This window comes from Hoplias malabaricus, chromosome 13 (assembly GCF_029633855.1).
Source record: "Hoplias malabaricus isolate fHopMal1 chromosome 13, fHopMal1.hap1, whole genome shotgun sequence".
In the NCBI taxonomy this organism is placed as follows: Eukaryota; Metazoa; Chordata; class Actinopteri; order Characiformes; family Erythrinidae; genus Hoplias; species Hoplias malabaricus.
The window spans coordinates 1502893-1524910 of NC_089812.1; the positions used below are offsets into that span (position 1 = coordinate 1502893).

At 48.2% G+C, this 22018-nt stretch overlaps 3 protein-coding genes across 4 annotated transcripts in view; 1 reads left to right on the forward strand and 2 right to left on the reverse strand.

Annotated features, from left to right (window-relative positions):
- Positions 1–1970: 1970 nt before the first annotated feature.
- On the forward strand, positions 1971–12372 carry dnase1 (deoxyribonuclease I). The gene is made up of 8 exons (XM_066642284.1): positions 1971–2108; positions 2197–2285; positions 2365–2451; positions 3223–3338; positions 10917–11029; positions 11366–11520; positions 11749–11842; positions 12325–12372. Exons 1-8 carry the CDS (start codon positions 1971–1973, stop codon positions 12370–12372), a joined length of 840 nt encoding a protein of 279 aa, XP_066498381.1.
- On the reverse strand, positions 12371–18120 carry eci1 (enoyl-CoA delta isomerase 1). Its single transcript, XM_066642283.1, has 7 exons — positions 18008–18120; positions 16889–17011; positions 15272–15399; positions 14817–14963; positions 14587–14708; positions 13840–14018; positions 12371–12895 (listed from the first exon to the last, which is right to left on the reverse strand). The coding sequence occupies exons 1-7, from the start codon at positions 18048–18050 to the stop codon at positions 12729–12731; spliced, it is 909 nt and encodes a 302-aa protein (XP_066498380.1). The 5' UTR covers positions 18051–18120; the 3' UTR covers positions 12371–12728.
- Positions 18121–19073: 953 nt separating this feature from the next.
- The window catches only part of arhgdig (Rho GDP dissociation inhibitor (GDI) gamma), a 43199-nt gene continuing 40254 nt past the window's right edge, over positions 19074–22018 (reverse strand). For both annotated transcript variants that reach the window (XM_066641861.1, XM_066641860.1), the window contains exon 6: positions 19074–21016. In XM_066641861.1, the coding sequence (XP_066497958.1) occupies positions 20811–21016 (206 nt within the window). In that variant the 3' untranslated portion in view covers positions 19074–20810. The remainder of the gene's footprint in view (positions 21017–22018) is intronic.

The window sequence follows — 22018 nt, forward strand, 5'->3', positions numbered from 1 at the left end:
TGTGTGAGCGACAGTGAGTGTGTGAAACTGTCCGCAGGTGTGTGTGAGCGACAGTGAGTGTGTGAAACTGTCCTCAGGTGTGTGTGAGCGACAGTGAGTGTGTGAAACTGTCCGCAGGTGTGTGTGAGCGACAGTGAGTGTGTGAAACTGTCCGCAGGTGTGTGTGAGCGACAGTGAGTGTGTGAAACTGTCCTCAGGTGTGTGTGAGCGACAGTGAGTGTGTGAAACTGTCCGCAGGTGTGTGTGAGCGACAGTGAGTGTGTGAAACTGTCCGCAGGTGTGTGTGAGCGACAGTGAGTGTGTGAAACTGTCCGCAGGTGTGTGTGAGCGACAGTGAGTGTGTGAAACTGTCCGCAGGTGTGTGTGAGCGACAGTGAGTGTGTGAAACTGTCCGCAGGTGTGTGTGAGCGACAGTGAGTGTGTGAAACTGTCCGCAGGTGTGTGTGAGCGACAGTGAGTGTGTGAAACTGTCCGCAGGTGTGTGTGAGCGACAGTGAGTGTGTGAAACTGTCCGCAGGTGTGTGTGAGCGACAGTGAGTGTGTGAAACTGTCCGCAGGTGTGTGTGAATGACAGTGAGTGTGTGAAACTGTCCGCAGGTGTGTGTGAGTGTCAGTGAGTGTGTGAAACTGCCCACAGGTGTGTGTGAGCGACAGTGAGTGTGTGAAACTGTCCACAGGTGTGTGTGAGCGACAGGGTGAGTGTGTGAAACTGTCCGCAGGTGTGTGTGAGCGACAGGGTGAGTGTGTGAAACTATCCGCAGGTGTGTGTGAATGACAGTGAGTGTGTGAAACTGTCCGCAGGTGTGTGTGAGCGACAATGAGTGTGTGAAACTGTCCACAGGTGTGTGTGAATGACAGTGAGTGTGTGAAACTGTCTGCAGGTGTGTGTGAGCGACAGGGTGAGTGTGTGAAACTGTCCGCAGGTGTGTGTGAGTGTCAGTGAGTGTGTGAAACTGTCCGCAGGTGTGTGTGAGCGACAGTGAGTGTGTGAAACTGTCCACAGGTGTGTGTGAGCGACAGGGTGAGTGTGTGAAACTGTCCACAGGTGTGTGTGTGCGACAGTGAGTGTGTGAAACTGTCCGCAGGTGTGTGTGAGCGACAGGGTGAGTGTGTGAAACTGTCCGCAGGTGTGTGTGAGTGTCAGTGAGTGTGTGAAACTGTCCGCAGGTGTGTGTGAGCGACAGTGAGTGTGTGAAAATGTCCACAGGTGTGTGTGAATGACAGTGAGTGTGTGAAACTGTCCGCAGGTGTGTGTGAGCGACAGGGTGAGTGTGTGAAACTGTCCACAGGTGTGTGTGAATGACAGTGAGTGTGTGAAACTGTCCGCAGGTGTGTGTGAATGACAGTGAGTGTGTGAAACTGTCCGCAGGTGTGTGTGAGCGACAGGGTGAGTGTGTGAAACTGTCCGCAGGTGTGTGTGAGTGTCAGTGAGTGTGTGAAACTGTCCGCAGGTGTGTGTGAGCGACAGTGAGTGTGTGAAAATGTCCACAGGTGTGTGTGAATGACAGTGAGTGTGTGAAACTGTCCGCAGGTGTGTGTGAGCGACAGGGTGAGTGTGTGAAACTGTCCGCAGGTGTGTGTGAGTGACAGTGAGTGTGTGAAGCTATCCGCAGGTGTGTGTGAGCGACAGGGTGAGTGTGTGAAACTATCCGCAGGTGTGTGTGAATGACAGTGAGTGTGTGAAACTGTCCACGGGTGTGTGTGAGCAACAGGGTGAGTGTGTGAGTGACAGGGTGAGTGTGTGAGTGACAGGGTGAGTGTGTGAGTGACAGGGTGAGTGTATGATATCCTGTCCAGAGTGTGCTCCTGCTTTGCGTCTAATGATTCCAATTTGGCTCCTGACCAAGTTCAACCCTGATCCGGATGAAGTGGTTACAGAAGATGAATGAATGTATGAATTTAGACAATTGTCCTTTTCTCTGTAGTCTTTCTACGCATAGAAATATTGGTCCCCTCTGAATGTGTACAGGATGAAGCCTGCAGTCACCTTCGGGTTGTTATTACTGGCTGCACATGTGGTCAGTTCCTTATTGATCGGAGCATTTAATGTCCAGACATTTGGGAATAAGAAAGCTTCCAATGCCACCCTCCTGGACATTATCAGCACAGTGAGTCAACACAAATCCACTCACAAAAACACACCTCATACCCACACACTGCCTAGTTGTTAATAAAGTGGGGAATGTGTGTTGTTAGATCGTGCTTAGGTACGATGTGGTTCTGATCCAGGAGGTCAGAGACAGTGATCTCTCAGCCACAAACCGACTCATGCAGCAGGTCAACAAGTGAGTCTCAGTTTGGAAACACTGCAACGAGAGAAATTCAGATTAAATCTGCAATCTAATCTCATCTCCTCTCACTCAGGGGTTCCTCTCCGTACACGTACAGACACATCGTGAGTGAACCTCTGGGAAGGAGCTCCTATAAAGAGAGATATCTGTTTATCTACAGGTACCTAATCAGTTTCTGCTGCTCAGCTTTTGTTCTTTCTGTCCTCAAAGGGTCAACATCATGGGAAATCAACATATTTAGATTAAAAAGTTAAATTCAGAATGTAAAAACTTAAATAATCCCAGCAGAGTCCCTGTCCGTATTCTGTGGTACATCTGCAGGGGATTGGTCCTTTAAGTCCCTTACATAAAATCGCATATTATTTGCATTTAACGTTTTATAATTTACATTTTACACCACCCCTAGAAGGTTACACACAGCGCTAAACGCAAATGAAAAAAGGACAGTGCTCAAACTGCAGGTGCTGCAGAGACTGAGTGTGTGAAGTAATAGGAGGCAACAGCAGGGGGCGCTATTCCTCACATCATTCACGAGGGTGCAGCAGGATAGTGCTCGCCTTCTGTTCGTATGTCCACCTACATTTAAACCTGCACATTCACAGTGAAGTCATTAGGGGTGCAGCCAATGAGCAACAGCCAATCAGAACAGAGTACATTTACATATTTTAGTCTTAAAGGCATAGTAACAGAGACAGCCTTTAAAATATTTGTAAACAGATCTTTAATGATGTTTTACTTTATGTGTGCGTGTGTTGTAAACAATAGGTTATTATTATTGCATTATTATTTATTATAATCTTTCTGAGCATTAGAGAGGAGAGTGTCAATGGTGAATAACTTCTCATTTAAAAGTTTAGATTCACTGTTATAATAGTAATATGATAATAACAGTTATTATAATTATTAATTATTATTTTATCCTGTTCATCAGGGAGGAGACAGTGTCAGTGGTGAAGAACTTCACGTTTGATGACGGATGTGAACCGTGTGGAAATGACACATTTATCCGAGAACCTTTCGTGGTGATGTTTTCTTCTAATTTCTCAGGTTAACATTAACTTTTTAAAACTATGTAATAGTTTCAAATATAAAGCAATTTCAAATAATTTAAATAAGGGGTTAATATTTCTTCACATTATTATTATTAATATTATTATTCATTCTTACCTCAGCGGCATGGTGGTGCTGCAGGTAGGTGTCGCAGTCACACAGCTCCAGGGACCTGGAAGATGTTGGTTCGTTTCCCGCTCCAGGTGACTGTCTGTGAGGAGTGTGATGTGTTCTCTCTGTGTCTGCGTGGGTTTCCTCCGGGTGACTGTCTGTGAGGAGTGTGGTGTGTTCTCCCTGTGTCTGCGTGGGTTTCCTCCGGGTGACTGTCTGTGAGGAGTGTGGTGTGTTCTCCCTGTGTCTGCGTGGGTTTCCTCCGGGTGACTGTCTGTGAGGAGTGTGGTGTGTTCTCTCTGTGTCTGCGTGGGTTTCCTCCGGGTGACTGTCTGTGAGGAGTGTGGTGTGTTCTCCCTGTGTCTGCGTGGGTTTCCTCCGGGTGACTGTCTGTGAGGAGTGTGGTGTGTTCTCTCTGTGTCTGCGTGGGTTTCCTCCGGGTGACTGTCTGTGAGGAGTGTGGTGTGTTCTCCCTGTGTCTGCGTGGGTTTCCTCCGGGTGACTGTCTGTGAGGAGTGTGGTGTGTTCTCCCTGTGTCTGCGTGGGTTTCCTCCGGGTGACTGTCTGTGAGGAGTGTGGTGTGTTCTCCCTGTGTCTGCGTGGGTTTCCTCCGGGTGACTGTCTGTGAGGAGTGTGGTGTGTTCTCCCTGTGTCTGCGTGGGTTTCCTCCAGGTGACTGTCTGTGAGGAGTGTGGTGTGTTCTCTCTGTGTCTGCGTGGGTTTCCTCCGAGTGACTGCCTGTGAGGAGTGTGGTGTGTTCTCCCTGTGTCTGCGTGGATTTCCTCCAGGTGACTGTCTGTGAGGAGTGTGGTGTGTTCTCCTTGTGTCTGCGTGGGTTTCCTCCGGGTGACTGCCTGTGAGGAGTGTGGTGTGTTCTCCCTGTGTCTGCGTGGATTTCCTCCAGGTGACTGTCTGTGAGGAGTGTGGTGTGTTCTCTCTGTGTCTGCGTGGGTTTCCTCCGGGTGACTGTCTGTGAGGAGTGTGGTGTGTTCTCCCTGTGTCTGCGTGGGTTTCCTCCGGGTGACTGCCTGTGAGGAGTGTGGTGTGTTCTCCCTGTGTCTGCGTGGGTTTCCTCCGGGTGACTGCCTGTGAGGAGTGTGGTGTGTTCTCCCTGTGTCTGCGTGGATTTCCTCCAGGTGACTGTCTGTGAGGAGTGTGGTGTGTTCTCTCTGTGTCTGCGTGGGTTTCCTCCGGGTGACTGTCTGTGAGGAGTGTGGTGTGTTCTCCCTGTGTCTGCGTGGGTTTCCTCCGGGTGACTGCCTGTGAGGAGTGTGGTGTGTTCTCCCTGTGTCTGCATGGGTTTCCTCCGGGTGACTGTCTGTGAGGAGTGTGGTGTGTTCTCCCTGTGTCTGCGTGGGTTTCCTCCGGGTGACTGTGAGGAGTGTGGTGTGTTCTCCCTGTGTCTGCGTGGGTTTCCTCCGAGTGACTGCCTGTGAGGAGTGTGGTGTGTTCTCCCTGTGTCTGCGTGGATTTCCTCCAGGTGACTGTCTGTGAGGAGTGTGGTGTGTTCTCTCTGTGTCTGCGTGGGTTTCCTCCAGGTGACTGTCTGTGAGGAGTGTGGTGTGTTCTCCCTGTGTCTGCGTGGGTTTCCTCCAGGTGACTGTCTGTGAGGAGTGTGGTGTGTTCTCTCTGTGTCTGCGTGGGTTTCCTCCGAGTGACTGCCTGTGAGGAGTGTGGTGTGTTCTCCCTGTGTCTGCGTGGATTTCCTCCAGGTGACTGTCTGTGAGGAGTGTGGTGTGTTCTCTCTGTGTCTGCGTGGGTTTCCTCCGGGTGACTGTCTGTGAGGAGTGTGGTGTGTTCTCCCTGTGTCTGCGTGGGTTTCCTCCGGGTGACTGCCTGTGAGGAGTGTGGTGTGTTCTCCCTGTGTCTGCATGGGTTTCCTCCGGGTGACTGTCTGTGAGGAGTGTGGTGTGTTCTCCCTGTGTCTGCGTGGGTTTCCTCCGGGTGACTGTCTGTGAGGAGTGTTCTCCCTGTGTCTGCGTGGGTTTCCTCCGGGTGACTGCCTGTGAGGAGTGTGGTGTGTTCTCCCTGTGTCTGCGTGGATTTCCTCCAGGTGACTGTCTGTGAGGAGTGTGGTGTGTTCTCTCTGTGTCTGCGTGGATTTCCTCCAGGTGACTGTCTGTGAGGAGTGTGGTGTGTTCTCTCTGTGTCTGCGTGGGTTTCCTCCGGGTGACTGTCTGTGAGGAGTGTGGTGTGTTCTCCCTGTGTCTGCGTGGGTTTCCTCCGGGTGACTGCCTGTGAGGAGTGTGGTGTGTTCTCCCTGTGTCTGCGTGGGTTTCCTCCGGGTGACTGCCTGTGAGGAGTGTGGTGTGTTCTCCCTGTGTCTGCGTGGATTTCCTCCAGGTGACTGTCTGTGAGGAGTGTGGTGTGTTCTCTCTGTGTCTGCGTGGGTTTCCTCCGGGTGACTGTCTGTGAGGAGTGTGGTGTGTTCTCCCTGTGTCTGCGTGGGTTTCCTCCGGGTGACTGCCTGTGAGGAGTGTGGTGTGTTCTCCCTGTGTCTGCATGGGTTTCCTCCGGGTGACTGTCTGTGAGGAGTGTGGTGTGTTCTCCCTGTGTCTGCGTGGGTTTCCTCCGGGTGACTGTGAGGAGTGTGGTGTGTTCTCCCTGTGTCTGCGTGGGTTTCCTCCGAGTGACTGCCTGTGAGGAGTGTGGTGTGTTCTCCCTGTGTCTGCGTGGATTTCCTCCAGGTGACTGTCTGTGAGGAGTGTGGTGTGTTCTCTCTGTGTCTGCGTGGGTTTCCTCCAGGTGACTGTCTGTGAGGAGTGTGGTGTGTTCTCCCTGTGTCTGCGTGGGTTTCCTCCAGGTGACTGTCTGTGAGGAGTGTGGTGTGTTCTCTCTGTGTCTGCGTGGGTTTCCTCCGAGTGACTGCCTGTGAGGAGTGTGGTGTGTTCTCCCTGTGTCTGCGTGGATTTCCTCCAGGTGACTGTCTGTGAGGAGTGTGGTGTGTTCTCTCTGTGTCTGCGTGGGTTTCCTCCGGGTGACTGTCTGTGAGGAGTGTGGTGTGTTCTCCCTGTGTCTGCGTGGGTTTCCTCCGGGTGACTGCCTGTGAGGAGTGTGGTGTGTTCTCCCTGTGTCTGCATGGGTTTCCTCCGGGTGACTGTCTGTGAGGAGTGTGGTGTGTTCTCCCTGTGTCTGCGTGGGTTTCCTCCGGGTGACTGTCTGTGAGGAGTGTTCTCCCTGTGTCTGCGTGGGTTTCCTCCGGGTGACGGTTTGTGAGGAGTGTGGTGTGTTCTCCCTGTGTCTGCGTGGGTTTCCTCCGGGTGACTGCCTGTGAGGAGTGTGGTGTGTTCTCCCTGTGTCTGCGTGGATTTCCTCCAGGTGACTGTCTGTGAGGAGTGTGGTGTGTTCTCTCTGTGTCTGCGTGGGTTTCCTCCGGGTGACTGTCTGTGAGGAGTGTGGTGTGTTCTCTCTGTGTCTGCGTGGGTTTCCTCCGGGTGACTGTCTGTGAGGAGTGTGGTGTGTTCTCTCTGTGTCTGCGTGGGTTTCCTCCGGGTGACTGTCTGTGAGGAGTGTGGTGTGTTCTCTCTGTGTCTGTGTGGGTTTCCTCCGGGTGACTGTCTGTGAGGAGTGTGGTGTGTTCTCTCTGTGTCTGCGTGGGTTTCCTCCGGGTGACTGTCTGTGAGGAGTGTGGTGTGTTCTCCCTGTGTCTGCGTGGGTTTCCTCTGGGTGACTGTCTGTGAGGAGTGTGGTGTGTTCTCCATGTGTCTGCGTGGGTTTCCTCCGGGTGACTGTGAGGAGTGTGGTGTGTTCTCCCTGTGTCTGCGTGGGTTTCCTCCAAGTGACTGCCTGTGAGGAGTGTGGTGTGTTCTCCCTGTGTCTGCGTGGATTTCCTCCAGGTGACTGTCTGTGAGGAGTGTGGTGTGTTCTCCCTGTGTCTGCGTGGATTTCCTCCAGGTGACTGTCTGTGAAAAGTGTGGTGTGTTCTCTCTGTGTCTGCGTGGGTTTCCTCCAGGTGACTGTCTGTGAGGAGTGTGGTGTGTTCTCTCTGTGTCTGCGTGGGTTTCCTCCAGGTGACTGTCTGTGAGGAGTGTGGTGTTTTCTCCCTGTGTCTGCGTGGGTTTCCTCCAGGTGACTGTCTGTGAGGAGTGTGGTGTGTTCTCCCTGTGTCTGCGTGGGTTTCCTCCAGGGGACTGTCTGTGAGGAGTGTGGTGTGTTCTCCCTGTGTCTGCGTGGGTTTCCTCTGGGTGACTGCCTGTGAGGAGTGTGGTGTGTTCTCCCTGTGTCTGCGTGGGTTTCCTCCGGGTGACTGTCTGTGAGGAGTGTGGTGTGTTCTCCCTGTGTCTGCGTGGGTTTCCTCCGGGTGACTGCCTGTGAGGAGTGTGGTGTGTTCTCCCTGTGTCTGCGTGGATTTCCTCCGGGTGACTGTCTGTGAGGAGTGTGGTGTGTTCTCTCTGTGTCTGCGTGGGTTTCCTCCGGGTGACTGTCTGTGAGGAGTGTGGTGTGTTCTCTCTGTGTCTGCGTGGGTTTCCTCCGGGTGACTGTCTGTGAGGAGTGTGGTGTGTTCTCTCTGTGTCTGCGTGGGTTTCCTCCGGGTGACTGTCTGTGAGGAGTGTGGTGTGTTCTCCCTGTGTCTGCGTGGGTTTCCTCCGGGTGACTGTCTGTGAGGAGTGTGGTGTGTTCTCCCTGTGTCTGCGTGGGTTTCCTCCGGGTGACTGTGAGGAGTGTGGTGTGTTCTCCCTGTGTCTGCGTGGGTTTCCTCCGAGTGACTGCCTGTGAGGAGTGTGGTGTGTTCTCCCTGTGTCTGCGTGGATTTCCTCCAGGTGACTGTCTGTGAGGAGTGTGGTGTGTTCTCTCTGTGTCTGCGTGGGTTTCCTCCAGGTGACTGTCTGTGAGGAGTGTGGTGTGTTCTCCCTGTGTCTGCGTGGGTTTCCTCCAGGTGACTGTCTGTGAGGAGTGTGGTGTGTTCTCTCTGTGTCTGCGTGGGTTTCCTCCGAGTGACTGTCTGTGAGGAGTGTGGTGTGTTCTCTCTGTGTCTGCGTGGGTTTCCTCCGGGTGACTGTCTGTGAGGAGTGTGGTGTGTTCTCCCTGTGTCTGCGTGGGTTTCCTCCGGGTGACTGCCTGTGAGGAGTGTGGTGTGTTCTCCCTGTGTCTGCATGGGTTTCCTCCGGGTGACTGTCTGTGAGGAGTGTGGTGTGTTCTCCCTGTGTCTGCGTGGGTTTCCTCCGGGTGACTGTCTGTGAGGAGTGTTCTCCCTGTGTCTGCGTGGGTTTCCTCCGGGTGACGGTTTGTGAGGAGTGTGGTGTGTTCTCCCTGTGTCTGCGTGGGTTTCCTCCGGGTGACTGCCTGTGAGGAGTGTGGTGTGTTCTCCCTGTGTCTGCGTGGATTTCCTCCAGGTGACTGTCTGTGAGGAGTGTGGTGTGTTCTCTCTGTGTCTGCGTGGGTTTCCTCCAGGTGACTGTCTGTGAGGAGTGTGGTGTGTTCTCTCTGTGTCTGCGTGGGTTTCCTCCGGGTGACTGTCTGTGAGGAGTGTGGTGTGTTCTCTCTGTGTCTGCGTGGGTTTCCTCCGGGTGACTGTCTGTGAGGAGTGTGGTGTGTTCTCTCTGTGTCTGCGTGGGTTTCCTCCGGGTGACTGTCTGTGAGGAGTGTGGTGTGTTCTCTCTGTGTCTGCGTGGGTTTCCTCCGGGTGACTGTCTGTGAGGAGTGTGGTGTGTTCTCCCTGTGTCTGCGTGGGTTTCCTCCGGGTTACTGTGAGGAGTGTGGTGTGTTCTCCCTGTGTCTGCGTGGGTTTCCTCCAAGTGACTGCCTGTGAGGAGTGTGGTGTGTTCTCCCTGTGTCTGCGTGGATTTCCTCCAGGTGACTGTCTGTGAGGAGTGTGGTGTGTTCTCCCTGTGTCTGCGTGGATTTCCTCCAGGTGACTGTCTGTGAGGAGTGTGGTGTGTTCTCTCTGTGTCTGCGTGGGTTTCCTCCAGGTGACTGTCTGTGAGGAGTGTGGTGTGTTCTCTCTGTGTCTGCGTGGGTTTCCTCCAGGTGACTGTCTGTGAGGAGTGTGGTGTTTTCTCCCTGTGTCTGCGTGGGTTTCCTCCAGGTGACTGTCTGTGAGGAGTGTGGTGTGTTCTCCCTGTGTCTGCGTGGGTTTCCTCCAGGTGACTGTCTGTGAGGAGTGTGGTGTTTTCTCCCTGTGTCTGCGTGGGTTTCCTCCAGGTGACTGTCTGTGAGGAGTGTGGTGTGTTCTCCCTGTGTCTGCGTGGGTTTCCTCCAGGTGACTGTCTGTGAGGAGTGTGGTGTGTTCTCCCTGTGTCTGCGTGGGTTTCCTCCGGGTGACTGCCTGTGAGGAGTGTGGTGTGTTCTCCCTGTGTCTGCATGGGTTTCCTCCGGGTGACTGTCTGTGAGGAGTGTGGTGTGTTCTCCCTGTGTCTGCGTGGGTTTCCTCCGGGTGACTGTCTGTGAGGAGTGTGGTGTGTTCTCCCTGTGTCTGCGTGGGTTTCCTCCGGGTGACTGCCTGTGAGGAGTGTGGTGTGTTCTCCCTGTGTCTGCGTGGATTTCCTCCGGGTGACTGTCTGTGAGGAGTGTGGTGTGTTCTCTCTGTGTCTGCGTGGGTTTCCTCCGGGTGACTGTCTGTGAGGAGTGTGGTGTGTTCTCTCTGTGTCTGCGTGGGTTTCCTCCGGGTGACTGTCTGTGAGGAGTGTGGTGTGTTCTCTCTGTGTCTGCGTGGGTTTCCTCCGGGTGACTGTCTGTGAGGAGTGTGGTGTGTTCTCTCTGTGTCTGCGTGGGTTTCCTCCGGGTGACTGTCTGTGAGGAGTGTGGTGTGTTCTCTCTGTGTCTGCGTGGGTTTCCTCCGGGTGACTGTCTGTGAGGAGTGTGGTGTGTTCTCCCTGTGTCTGCGTGGGTTTCCTCCGGGTGACGGTCTGTGAGGAGTGTGGTGTGTTCTCTCTATGTCTGCGTGGGTTTCCTCCGGGTGACTGTCTGTGAGGAGTGTGGTGTGTTCTCTCTGTGTCTGCGTGGGTTTCCTCCGGGTGACTGTCTGTGAGGAGTGTGGTGTGTTCTCTCTGTGTCTGCGTGGGCTTCCTCCGGGTGACTGTCTGTGAGGAGTGTGGTGTGTTCTCTCTGTGTCTGCGTGGGTTTCCTCCGGGTGACTGTCTGTGAGGAGTGTGGTGTGTTCTCTCTGTGTCTGCGTGGGTTTCCTCCGGGTGACTGTCTGTGAGGAGTGTGGTGTGTTCTCCTTGTGTCTGCGTGGGTTTCCTCCGGGTGCTCCGGTCTCCTCCCACAGTCCAAAAACACACGTTGGTAGGTGGATTGGCGACGCAAAAGTGTCCGTAGGTGTGAGTGTGTGAGTGAATGTGTGTGTGTGTGTGTTGCCCTGTGAAGGACTGGCGCCCCCTCCAGGGTGTATTTCCGCCTTGCGCCCAATGATTCCAGGTAGGCTCTGGACCCACTGTGACCCTGAACTGGATAAGGGTTACAGATAATGAATGAAATGAATGAATTCTTACCCCAGACTTGTGGATCTATGTTCTTTTCCTCCAGTCGTGAAGAACTTTGTCCTCGTCCCTCAGCACACGTCCCCAGACCTCGCCGTGAAGGAAGTGGACGCTCTTCACGATGTGGTCGTCTACACCAGGCAGCACTGGAGCACCAATGTAATAACAGCATAGCACCAATGTAACCTCAGAGATATGACCATTTCTCACTATAATCTTTCACACACATGTTCCCTCCTTGACCCAAACTTCTTCTAAGTGCAGTCCAAAGCTACAGGTGTATATAAATATTTGAGCGCACCTGGTCAAATGACACATTTTGTTTATCACTAGATCACACACAGCTCAGATGGGAACTCATGAGGCTAGCACAGGTCTATAAGTATTGTGGCTTGTTTCCTGTTTTTAATTATTTATATTTGGCAGTGCTTCTCTTATATTCCTGTAGAAAACAAGTGCAAAATGTCATTATTATTGGTGTTATTGTGATTTTAGGATGTCTTGCTACTTGGGGATTTCAACGCTGGCTGTAACTACATTAAAGACAAAGACTGGCCAAAAATTCGCTTGTACTCAGACAAATCATATCACTGGTTAATCCCAGACACGGCGGATACAACTGTCTCACACACGACCTGCCCCTACGACAGGTAGCTATATTGTTTATTTTTAATCTGTGGTGATTAGTCGTATGGAGAGCCTACACATCAAGCTGGAAGATGACGAATATCCCTTTTGAAAAGCCACGTTAAGAGCTCTTTAAATTCCCTTATATAATCTTTGCAAACTACATGCCTCTGATTCAGTGTAGGAGTGTTTACATTTATGCCTTGGTCTTTGGGTAGGATGCTTTTTAGAGAAACTGCCTTTTTTTACAGGATCGTACTGACTGAAGACATGATGAGAGGTGTCCTTCCTGGCACAGCACAAGTTTATGATTTCATGACTGACCTAGGACTCAGCCATAGCTGGGTAAGGGGCTGATAAAAATCAGTCAGCTACGAGATTATAACCACTGCCAGGAGAAGTAACACTGATCGTCTTGTTACAGTGCCCCCTGTAGGTGGTGGGGATGTTTATCAGGCAGTGAGTGAACAGTCAGTTCTTGAAGATGATGTTGGAAGCAGGTGAAAGGGTCAGTGTAAGAGCCACACGGGGGTCACCATCACCCCCTGCTTCAGTCCTAACCACCGCAGACTCTCTGACCAAAACATGACCCTCAAAGTGTGGTAATTGTGGCTCAGACCCTTCCACTGACCATTTCTCCAACTTTTAACATGAATTTAAAGAACTGACTGAATGAGTTGTGTTTATTTCCTAATGTTGCTTCCACGTTCAGGTTTTGTTTGATTATTTTTAGAAAAGATCTGTTTCCCTGGGTTACCTCTGATCTTAAACTTGCTTGAATGTGATTTCCTGAACATATTAATGAGTGCTGTTGTATTCCCTTTTAGGCTCGGGCCGTCAGTGATCATTTCCCCGTTGAGGTCCAACTCAAATAATCCACATTTTTAATCAAATGAACAAATCTATGGCTTTTAATATGTAAGAAAGCTTAATGCTGTTGTTGAATAAAGAACAATGACTTAGTGATGATTCTAAATAAGTTTTTCAGTCAAAATAAGGCCAGGTCCACATCATGACACACGCTGTTCTCTCACGTTACAAGTGAAGTGTAAAATTTGGCAGAAATTGTCACAAAAAGTGTTTCATTACTGAAAATAATGTGAAAACGATGAGAGGAAAGACAACTTCATGATGGAAACTACAGGGATCTGTAAAGTTTTGTCTTAACTCTAAAGCACATTTCCACACAAAGGCTACTGTAACCGAAGGCATCCAGGTTTAATGAGGTTCCTCAAGCTTTCCTCTGCTTCAGCATGGCCAGATACATGCCCAGAGACTTCTGGATAGAGTCCCTGGTGATGAAACTGACAAAGTTCTTGATGTCAGCTTCTCTGTTAGACTGCAGTCTGTCTATGGTAGGTTTCCTCATCATGGACTTGCTGATCTGTCGGGCGTGATCTGCAGACATAAGACAATAATAATAGGTTAATAACAGGAGTTTATCAGGGATAAAAAGCATGTAGTGTGATTTTGTGATAGACAGACAACTTGTGGGGTAGGGGCGGCACGGTGGTGCAGCAGGTTAGTGTCACAGTCACACAGCTCCAGGGACCTGGAGGTTGTGGGTTCGAGTCCTGCTCCAGGTGACTGTCTGTGAGGAGTGTGGTGTGTTCTCCCTGTGTCTGCGTGGGTTTCCTCCGGGTGACTGTCTGTGAGGAGTGTGGTGTGTTCTCCCTGTGTCTGCGTGGGTTTCCTCCGGGTGACTGTCTGTGAGGAGTGTGGTGTGTTCTCCCTGTGTCTACGTGGGTTTCCTCCGGGTGACTGTCTGTGAGGAGTGTGGTGTGTTCTCCCTGTGTCTACGTGGGTTTCCTCCGGGTGACTGTCTGTGAGGAGTGTGGTGTGTTCTCCCTGTGTCTGCGTGGGTTTCCTCCGGGTGACTGTCTGTGAGGAGTGTGGTGTGTTCTCCCTGTGTCTGCGTGGGTTTCCTCCGGGTGACTGTCTGTGAGGAGTGTGGTGTGTTCTCCCTGTGTCTGCGTGAGTTTCCTCCGGGTGCTCCGGTCTCCTCCCACAGTCCAAAAACACACGTTGGTAGGTGGATTGGTGACTCAAAAGTGTCCGTAGGTGTGAGTGTGTGAGTGAATGTGTGAGTGTGTGTGTTGCCCTGTGAAGGACTGGCGCCCCCTCCAGGTTGTATTCCCGCCTTGCACCCAATGATTCCAGGTAGGCTCTGGACCCACCGCGACCCTGAACTGGATAAGCACTTACAGATAATGAATGAAACCTGTGGGGTATGTCATTATAATTTAGGTTCGACAAAGTGGGTCCCCCACATGGGGGCAGCTGTTTCATGATGTGAAAGACAGCATCTTGTCATTGAAACAGAAAGAAAGGATGAGTCTAACCTGGAATATTAAACCACTTAGTCATAGTTTCTGTGGTTGTGCTTAGAACTTTCTCCTCTGGAACCAGCTGGTCCACCAGGCCGACCTTCAGCGCGTCAGAGGGGCTGTACAACACACCAATCTGAAGAGATAGCTCCGCTGTTCTGTGTCCCACGGTGTTCACCAGGGTGTCCTTGAACCTGAGACAGAAATCACACAACAGTTTAATATATTTCATTTGTGCACATGAAGGACAGTACTTGGACAGACACAGTGTTAAAGGTGACAGGGCTGGACAATAACTCAACATCAATATACATCACAATATAAACATTTTCAATAACAATTTTCAATATACATTATTTACAGCATCTGTCACTGACTGAAATAAGACATAGTGAAGACACGAGTGGTTCTGATTCTGATCTGCTTCTGAAATCAACTGCGGACTTTAGACTTGCCCTGCCCCCTTGTCTGAGTCTTTCCAATTACAGCGATGGACCCATATTTAAAGGAGCAAAGAGAAGGTTAAATGTAGCAAAACAAATGCAATAAAAGTGGAGAAATAAGAGAATTTAATGCCTCAGATCAACAGCCACATTTCTATATCTCATTTGTTTTCCGGTCTGTACCATGGCAATTCACCACCACCAGACACAAGCCAGTAAATCATACTACAATGCATATATTATTGATCCAGTTTCTATGATAAAATAATCCATCTGCTCCCATATTTATGTACTGATCACAGCTGCACAAATCACTCACCAGAACGGGGCCACTATTCCGAGCTGTGTTTCATTGAGGCCTATGCTGTAGCGAGGATTGTCAGCCATGATTCTGTAGTCAGAACACAATACCATCAAACAGCCTCCTGCAGGACTGGCACCCTTAAGAGTAGAAAGTAAGAATAGAGAGGAATGTATAGTGATATACGACACCGCATTTTTAAAACGCAGCTCAACAAATTCAGGAAAAAACCTCCAGAAGTGACTCACATTAATCCCTGCGATGACAATCTTCGTGGAACCGTACAGCTTCAGCCACAACTCCTGAGTGGCCTTCCAGAACTCCTCACAGTGCTCTGGGCTCTTTCCGTACATGTCTGTGATGTCCAGACCCGCGGAGAATATCTTCGGAACCGCCTGTGTGAAATTGAAAAAAAAAAAAATTGAACAACAGTGTTGAAAACATACAAACACACCCCGGACCAGTCCATCTCAGGGCACCACATACTCACCCTGTCACTCACACTCACAGCTGTGGACAAACAAACAGCCAATCAAACTACCAGCATGTGACTTTGGACTTTGGGAAGACCGTGACCCAAGCCTAGGCTCATAACCAGGACCCCATGGTCCCAGAGCTTCATGACAGCAACGCAACTTATCGTGCAACTACGCTGTCTGAGCATTAGCTCATCTCTGTGGAATATGACCCTCTAGTGACTTACGGAGGTCAGAATAATTCCTCGGCAGCTTTTGTCAAGTTCAAGCTTCTCTAAATGGATGCAGAACTCTGTCAGAAAGTCCAGGCTCATGCTGTTGACTGGAGGACTCTGAAACTTCATCACTGCAATGCCTGGGGAGAAACAACAAAAGATGAACTCACATTTCAGACCTGTTCAAATATGGAAATAAGTAAAGTAAAATAATACTAAGTGTGGGGAGGTCAAAAAAGCCAAAGCTACACACACACACAGCCCACATTTGTAAAGCTATGTTAAAGGCAACATTGATTCTGGAGGAAGTGCTGTTCTCTCTGGGTTGTTTACATTCAGAAGCTCTGCGTCTTTTAAGTCGGAACAGTATGTTTGAGGAAAAATAAGGATTGTTGTTTGTTCGTGGCTGAAGTTGAACTTTTGAACAGTTTGTGTTGCCACAGAAACTCTGTTTGTACCTTGAGATGATTGATTTCAGTCTGTGTTTACTTTCAGTTAGCGGTCTCCCAGAATTTAGGGTCAGTTCCACCTTAAGTAAACAGCAACATTATCAATATTACCCACCTATGGAGCAGAAATTAAGCACCAACCACATCTCGGTTTGTGTTTTATGTGCTTTTCAACAGTTGGAGGTGTCTCTGGTGTCTAAACAATTCCAGACGCCTTTTCTCTGAGCAGAGAGCATGAAAGCCTAGCATACGAGATGGATACCCTTTGCTTTTAGCCATTTACTGACACAGGGGCTTCTTAAACACATTAAAAACACATTAAACATTTAACAATTAAACATTAAACTGGTTTTCAGCACACAAACAGACTGGGGAGATAGGAAATGTTTGTTTTTAATTAAAACAGTGAACGTCACCTTTAACAGCCTTTATTACAATTTTTATTACAATCTTACAATTTGCCATTTGCGCAGAAACATAGCTACTGTCACTGCACGATCAAGGTTACTCCTCCACCCAATATATAAATTGAGCATTGTAGTCAGAACGTCAGGAAAGCAGGGTGGACACACTTGCTAATAACACAAACTTATTTAAACAGAAGATAACAAAACAAAGACAGAGACTTGGATCACACAACAGCATACTTAGACAAAGACCGCCCTAGACAGGGAGACTTGGACAGAAAGACTTCAACAGAGACCTAGACTAAAGAGACAGATACAGACTAAACCTAAACAGAGGGAACTAGACAGACAGAGAAAGCTAAAGAGACAAACACAGAGCTAAAGAGCTTATACAGAGACCTGAACAGAGAGAGCTAATAGACTACAGACAGAAACCACAGGAAAGGAAACACTAACAGAGACCAGAGAAACAAACTAGAGAGACACAAACAGACTTGATAGGGAGGAGGCTGAAGGACGGACAAGACAAACAGACACAAATGAACTTAAACATACAACACAGACAAGGGACACCTTGGACAGCTAACAAGAGGGGGCAGGACTACAAATGAGACACTGACGAGGAGGAGGAACAAAGGCGGGACATGGGCGGAGACATGGACAATAACAAACAGAGCCATGTGCCAAGTGAGCACACAGCAGGGACAACAGGACAAGAGCGTGACACACTAATATGAGCTAAAGATTAATTTATGAGGTTTATTTGCTTGTACCTGTACTGCTGTCCAAGTCCACCTTGATTTTGGATGACGTAGATAAATTCCTACTGGAGCCAATGTACGACAAAGCACTGACTCTGCCATGTCTCCAAGTGGCAGAGAGCAGCGACAGAGACCCTGTGAGTAGTTAAAAAAAAACTGACATTTAAATTTCTTAGGTTTTAAAAGCTTTTACAGTGCAATGCAGAAGGCTAACAGATAAAATGTTATTAACAAAACAACATGCATTGTAGGAGATTTGCAAGAACAGAACCCCCCTGTTTTTTTTTTTAAACTAAAGTCATTAACATTACATCTAAACCCCAGAAGACATGGTGAAGATTGGTGTGTGTAGACAGTAAACGTGCCCTTCCAGAGGCACAAGCACAGCCCCAGTGTTGGCCAACAGACATGGGGAGGACACACAGAACTCCACAGACACCTAATCTAGCCATATCTGGGCCTAGACCCGAACCCAGACCCCCATGGTCTCAGAGCTGCATGGCAGAAACATTACTCAGAGAAATGCTGTTATGTAAAGATACCTGAATTCATGTACAATTAACCATTTCATATCAAAACTAACATCAACCTCAATCACTGATATAAGAAATGTTTAGAAAAATAAACAACGTGTAGTTCCCCATTTTAAGGTGTATCCTTTCATATTGTTAAACTAAATACAGATATTATAATATTATAAATACAAGCTAATTTATTTTACTGTGCCATAAAGCCAGTATTTCCCAATTTTGATCAATAATTTCATATTAGAGCAAGAAATGCTGATGTTTATTATGTAGCCCGTTTGAAAGCAAAATGACAGTTTAGCTGTTTTCCAAATAAACCTTAAAATCGTAATATAACGACATATATCACTATAAACGGCTTATACGTAAAGCATATACTGTATACTTAAGTTTAGCAGCTTCTTCGAATTCTCCGTTCCACCTTAAAGGGTAATAGCAACAGTGCACGATTTAAGGTGGAACGGATTAATGTGAATCTGACCTTTGTACGACTTTGTAATGAAAGCATTTTTTTTAACTCGTTTTTAAGGGTGCCTAAATAAATCAATGCAGAAACACAATACATACAACGTTAAATCTAAAATAAATAAGAAATAAAGGTTACCAGAAACGCCAAGTCTCGCCGCTCTCCTCAGCGAAGTGGCCATTTCGATCAACAGCAACAGCCCGTGAAGAGACTCGGAACCTCGCGGACAATTCCACGAATGTTATTGGTTGAAATAGCCGTCAATCACAGAGACAACCAATCGCAAAGGAGTATGGTGTACAGAGCGCTATGTGTGGCATGTAGTACTGCACAGAAGTATACTTTCTATTAGACCATACACATAAACTGTGGGGGTACATATTTGTGTCTCGTCTTCAAACATACACCACCATACTTACATACCCCCCTAATAATTAGTGAACTATAATTTGCATAAAAGCGCGGCATGGTGGCGCAGCAGGTAGGGGGCCTTCCACAACCTCCCACAAAGGGGCCTGTAGGTTGTGGGTTTGAGACCCGTTCCGGGTGACTGTCTTGTGTTCTCTCTGTGTCTGTGTGGGTTTCCTCCGGGTGACTGTGAGGAGTGTGGTGTGTGCTCTCTGTCTGTGTGGGTTTCCTCCGGGTGACTGTCTGTGAGGAGTGTGGTGTGTTCTCCCTGTGTCTGCGTGGGTTTCCTCCGGGTGCCTGTCTGTGAGGAGTTGGTGTGTTCTCTCTGTGTCTGCGTGGGTTTCCTCCGGGTGCTCCGGTTTCCTCCCACAGTCCAAAAACACACGCTGGTAGGTTGATTGGCGACTGAAAAGTGACCATAGGTGTGAATGTGTGTGTTGCCCTGTGAAGGACTGGCGCCCCCTCCAGGGTGTATTCCCGCCTTGTGCCCAATGATTCCAGGTAGGCTCTGGACCCACCGCGACCCTGAACTGGATAAGCACTTAGATAATGAATGAATGAATTTGCATAAATTATTTATACAGGTAACTGATGGAGTGGTGTTTGTGATCCATACTAATGCTCTCATGGCTAAATGACATCCAGTACTCAAAGGCACAAAACTGTTCCAACATTTAGTACAAAGCTATCCTAGACAGCTAGAAGCTGACATTATTAAACTGTATGACAGCAAAATAGTTATTTTTGTGTATGACTTTTGAAGGACAAAAGGCTGCACCAAGGCCAAAGGTATGGATTAAGACAAGCTTTATTGATTTACTTTATTTAAAAAAAAAATGCAAGATGCACAGAAAGATGTACAATACAGTTTTAAGTGGATTTTTTCATTTCATTTTATTTGAATTACAAGCCAAATAGCAGACTCTTACTCTCCCCGCCGTCACGTCTGAAAGGTCACAATGAAAAACTATGACGAGGCCGTAAAAAAGAAGGTACATGCATTACACAGACATTCAAGATCACATCGAGTTATGAAAATAATTACAAGATTAGCTCACGCCACTTTTTTGTTGTCAAAGTCAGAGCACAGGATTAAAGGAATATTCCAGTTTTTTTTCCCATTTAATGTCCATTGTTGGTCACTATATCAAAGAAACTGAGTTAGAAAAGCCTCTGTACCTGATCAGAACTGTGCGGACCCATTAGAACCAGAGAGTTGCCATGGCAATGCCACCAACACTACCATACAGAACAATAGATATTTTTATTTTTTTAAATTTTGCTTTTTGGCTTTTATTTATTTGTGTTTGGAACAAAACTTTAAAAATGTGTGAAATATCAAATTATATACATTTTCCAGCCTGCATTAAGGTCAACACTTGGTTAGGAAACCTCTGCTCCAGTTTAATCCTCTTTATTTTGCTCACTGTGTTAATTTTGAGCTGTTTTATATCAGATTTTATCAGGGATTACCGCCGCCTACTGGACTGGAATGATTATGTGTATGACTTTTTTTTGTAAGCTTTTGTGTGGATAATTTTCTAAAAAAAACAACAACTAATATTTGAATATTATATTTCCAGATATACATGGATTGAACACAAATCTTAGATCATTATAACAGAAGTCAGCTGCAGTTGCTATAGCAACCGTCTTTTGGATCCTACTATAATGTATATATGCTTTTCTGAGTACAGGGCTGTAACTAATTGATTGTCTGTGGAAATCAAGGGTAAAATAAAAGAAAAGCGATGGCATATTCCTTTAATCTCTGTAGTAAACTACAGTTGTTCAGGGTGGTCTGATTACAGAGTCAGTACAGAAGCCACGTCACGATCATTTCACACTCAAACATGCACCGTTCTGCTCTGAAAGAACTGGAAAAAATGTTAAATGCAAGGAGTACGGACATCTTACCACATCATTTTACAGTTCAAAACACGAACTAACCTGAGGTACAGGCGCGAGGAATTTTGTCTGTCGTTTACACGGCTGATAACATGTTCTTTAGGGAATGAACCTCCTCTAATATCCTGCGAGTCTGTGTATAATACTTATTTCCCATCCATCCCTTGGACCCTAATAATTACGCACTGTGAAGCACTACTGGAGCTGGGTCATTTCACCAAACAAGGTCTGTTAGTCTGTTATGTTAATCCAGTATGAGTCTACAGCCTATAAAAATCAAGAGTAATCCATTATGAACCTGCGCTGTGTGTAGTTTGTATACTGTTTAATGTTAATAGATTGAAATCAAGGTTAACATGTGGACTGTTACAGTTTTGGAGGATATGACACGGATGTTTTAACTGTGGGGGAAATGATCCAGCTCTAACAGTGCATGCATTAATTTCACCCTTGTTTAGTAACAAAAGATACATTCAAGAACCCAACCCTGTTCCTCAGATAAGCCCAGCTTAAACCCAGCTTTAACCCCAGCCTTATCCCTTCTCTGTGCACTTTGTTGCATGCAGTCTGGCCTCTAGGTGGCACTGCAGGTGCACGTGGGACCGAAGGAACTAGGCGAGGGCTGTTACTCAGCGCTGTCCCAGTCCTTCTTAATCTGCAGGTTCCACTCCCAGGACAGGTGATCGGTCTTGTCATCGTCTGTGAAGTAGGACTTGATGTGGTAGGTGCCCCGGACGATCATGCCTTTAGGAGCCTCCTCCACCGGAGTGATGAACTCATGCTCCTCCACCCTCGGACCGTAGCTGCCCACCATGTACACCGCTTTATCCACTGGGAACAGAGACAAATACAGATCTTATTCTCACTTGCTCACAGGAGTTCCTTTCTGAATGACACCTACCATGCACCATTTTACAGCTCCACTGACCACACAGGAGCGCTTTGTAGTTCTACAGTTACAGACTGTAGTCCGCCCGTTTCTCTGCATACTTTATTATCCCTATTTAAGCCTGTTTGTTAATGGTCAGAACCCCTACACGGCCACCACAGAGCAGGTATGATTCAGGTGGTGAGTCATTCTCAGGGCTGCAGTGACACTGACATGGTTAGTGTGTGCTGTGCTAGTACACGTGGATCTGACACGGCAGTGCACCTAGAGTTCTTAAACATTGTATTCACTCACTGTCCACTGTGAGTGACAGTGAGGGGTTTAAAAACTCCAGCAGCTCTGCTGTGTCTGATCCACTCATATTAGCACAACACACACTAACCACATCAGTGTCCCACTGAGAATGACCCACCAGCAAAGTCATATTAGCGTTGTACTGGTCCCATAGGGCTCCTGACCACTGAAGAACAGGATGAAAGTGTGAAGAAAAACAGACGGACTACAGAGTTCTCCTGTTCTATAGTTCTGTAGTTTCATTCAGTCACTGCTCTTACAGAGTTGACTGTGCCCCACCAGGTATTTTATATAGAGATGCCACTGGCGTTCCGGATTTGTTTGCACACACCCCATCCAGAATCAGCTGGAGACAGGGGAGGAGTTCTCCTCTCAATGTTTAACAGCAGAAGGCAGACAGTGGGCTGTGACCGCTTTGATCGACATCAACAGAACTGGAGTCACATGAGCTTAAGATCACCATGCTCTGGTATAAAGCCCCAGCACTGGCCTCTGAAGCAGTGGAACTCTGTTTACTTCCATAAGTGTAAACCTATATGAATCACCCAGAAAAAGCATAAAGCTGCACACAGTGACTGCTCCGCTGATTTAAATTCATGAAATATAAATAATCTCATGGAAGTAATCGAGGAAAGCAAGCATTTAGGGCC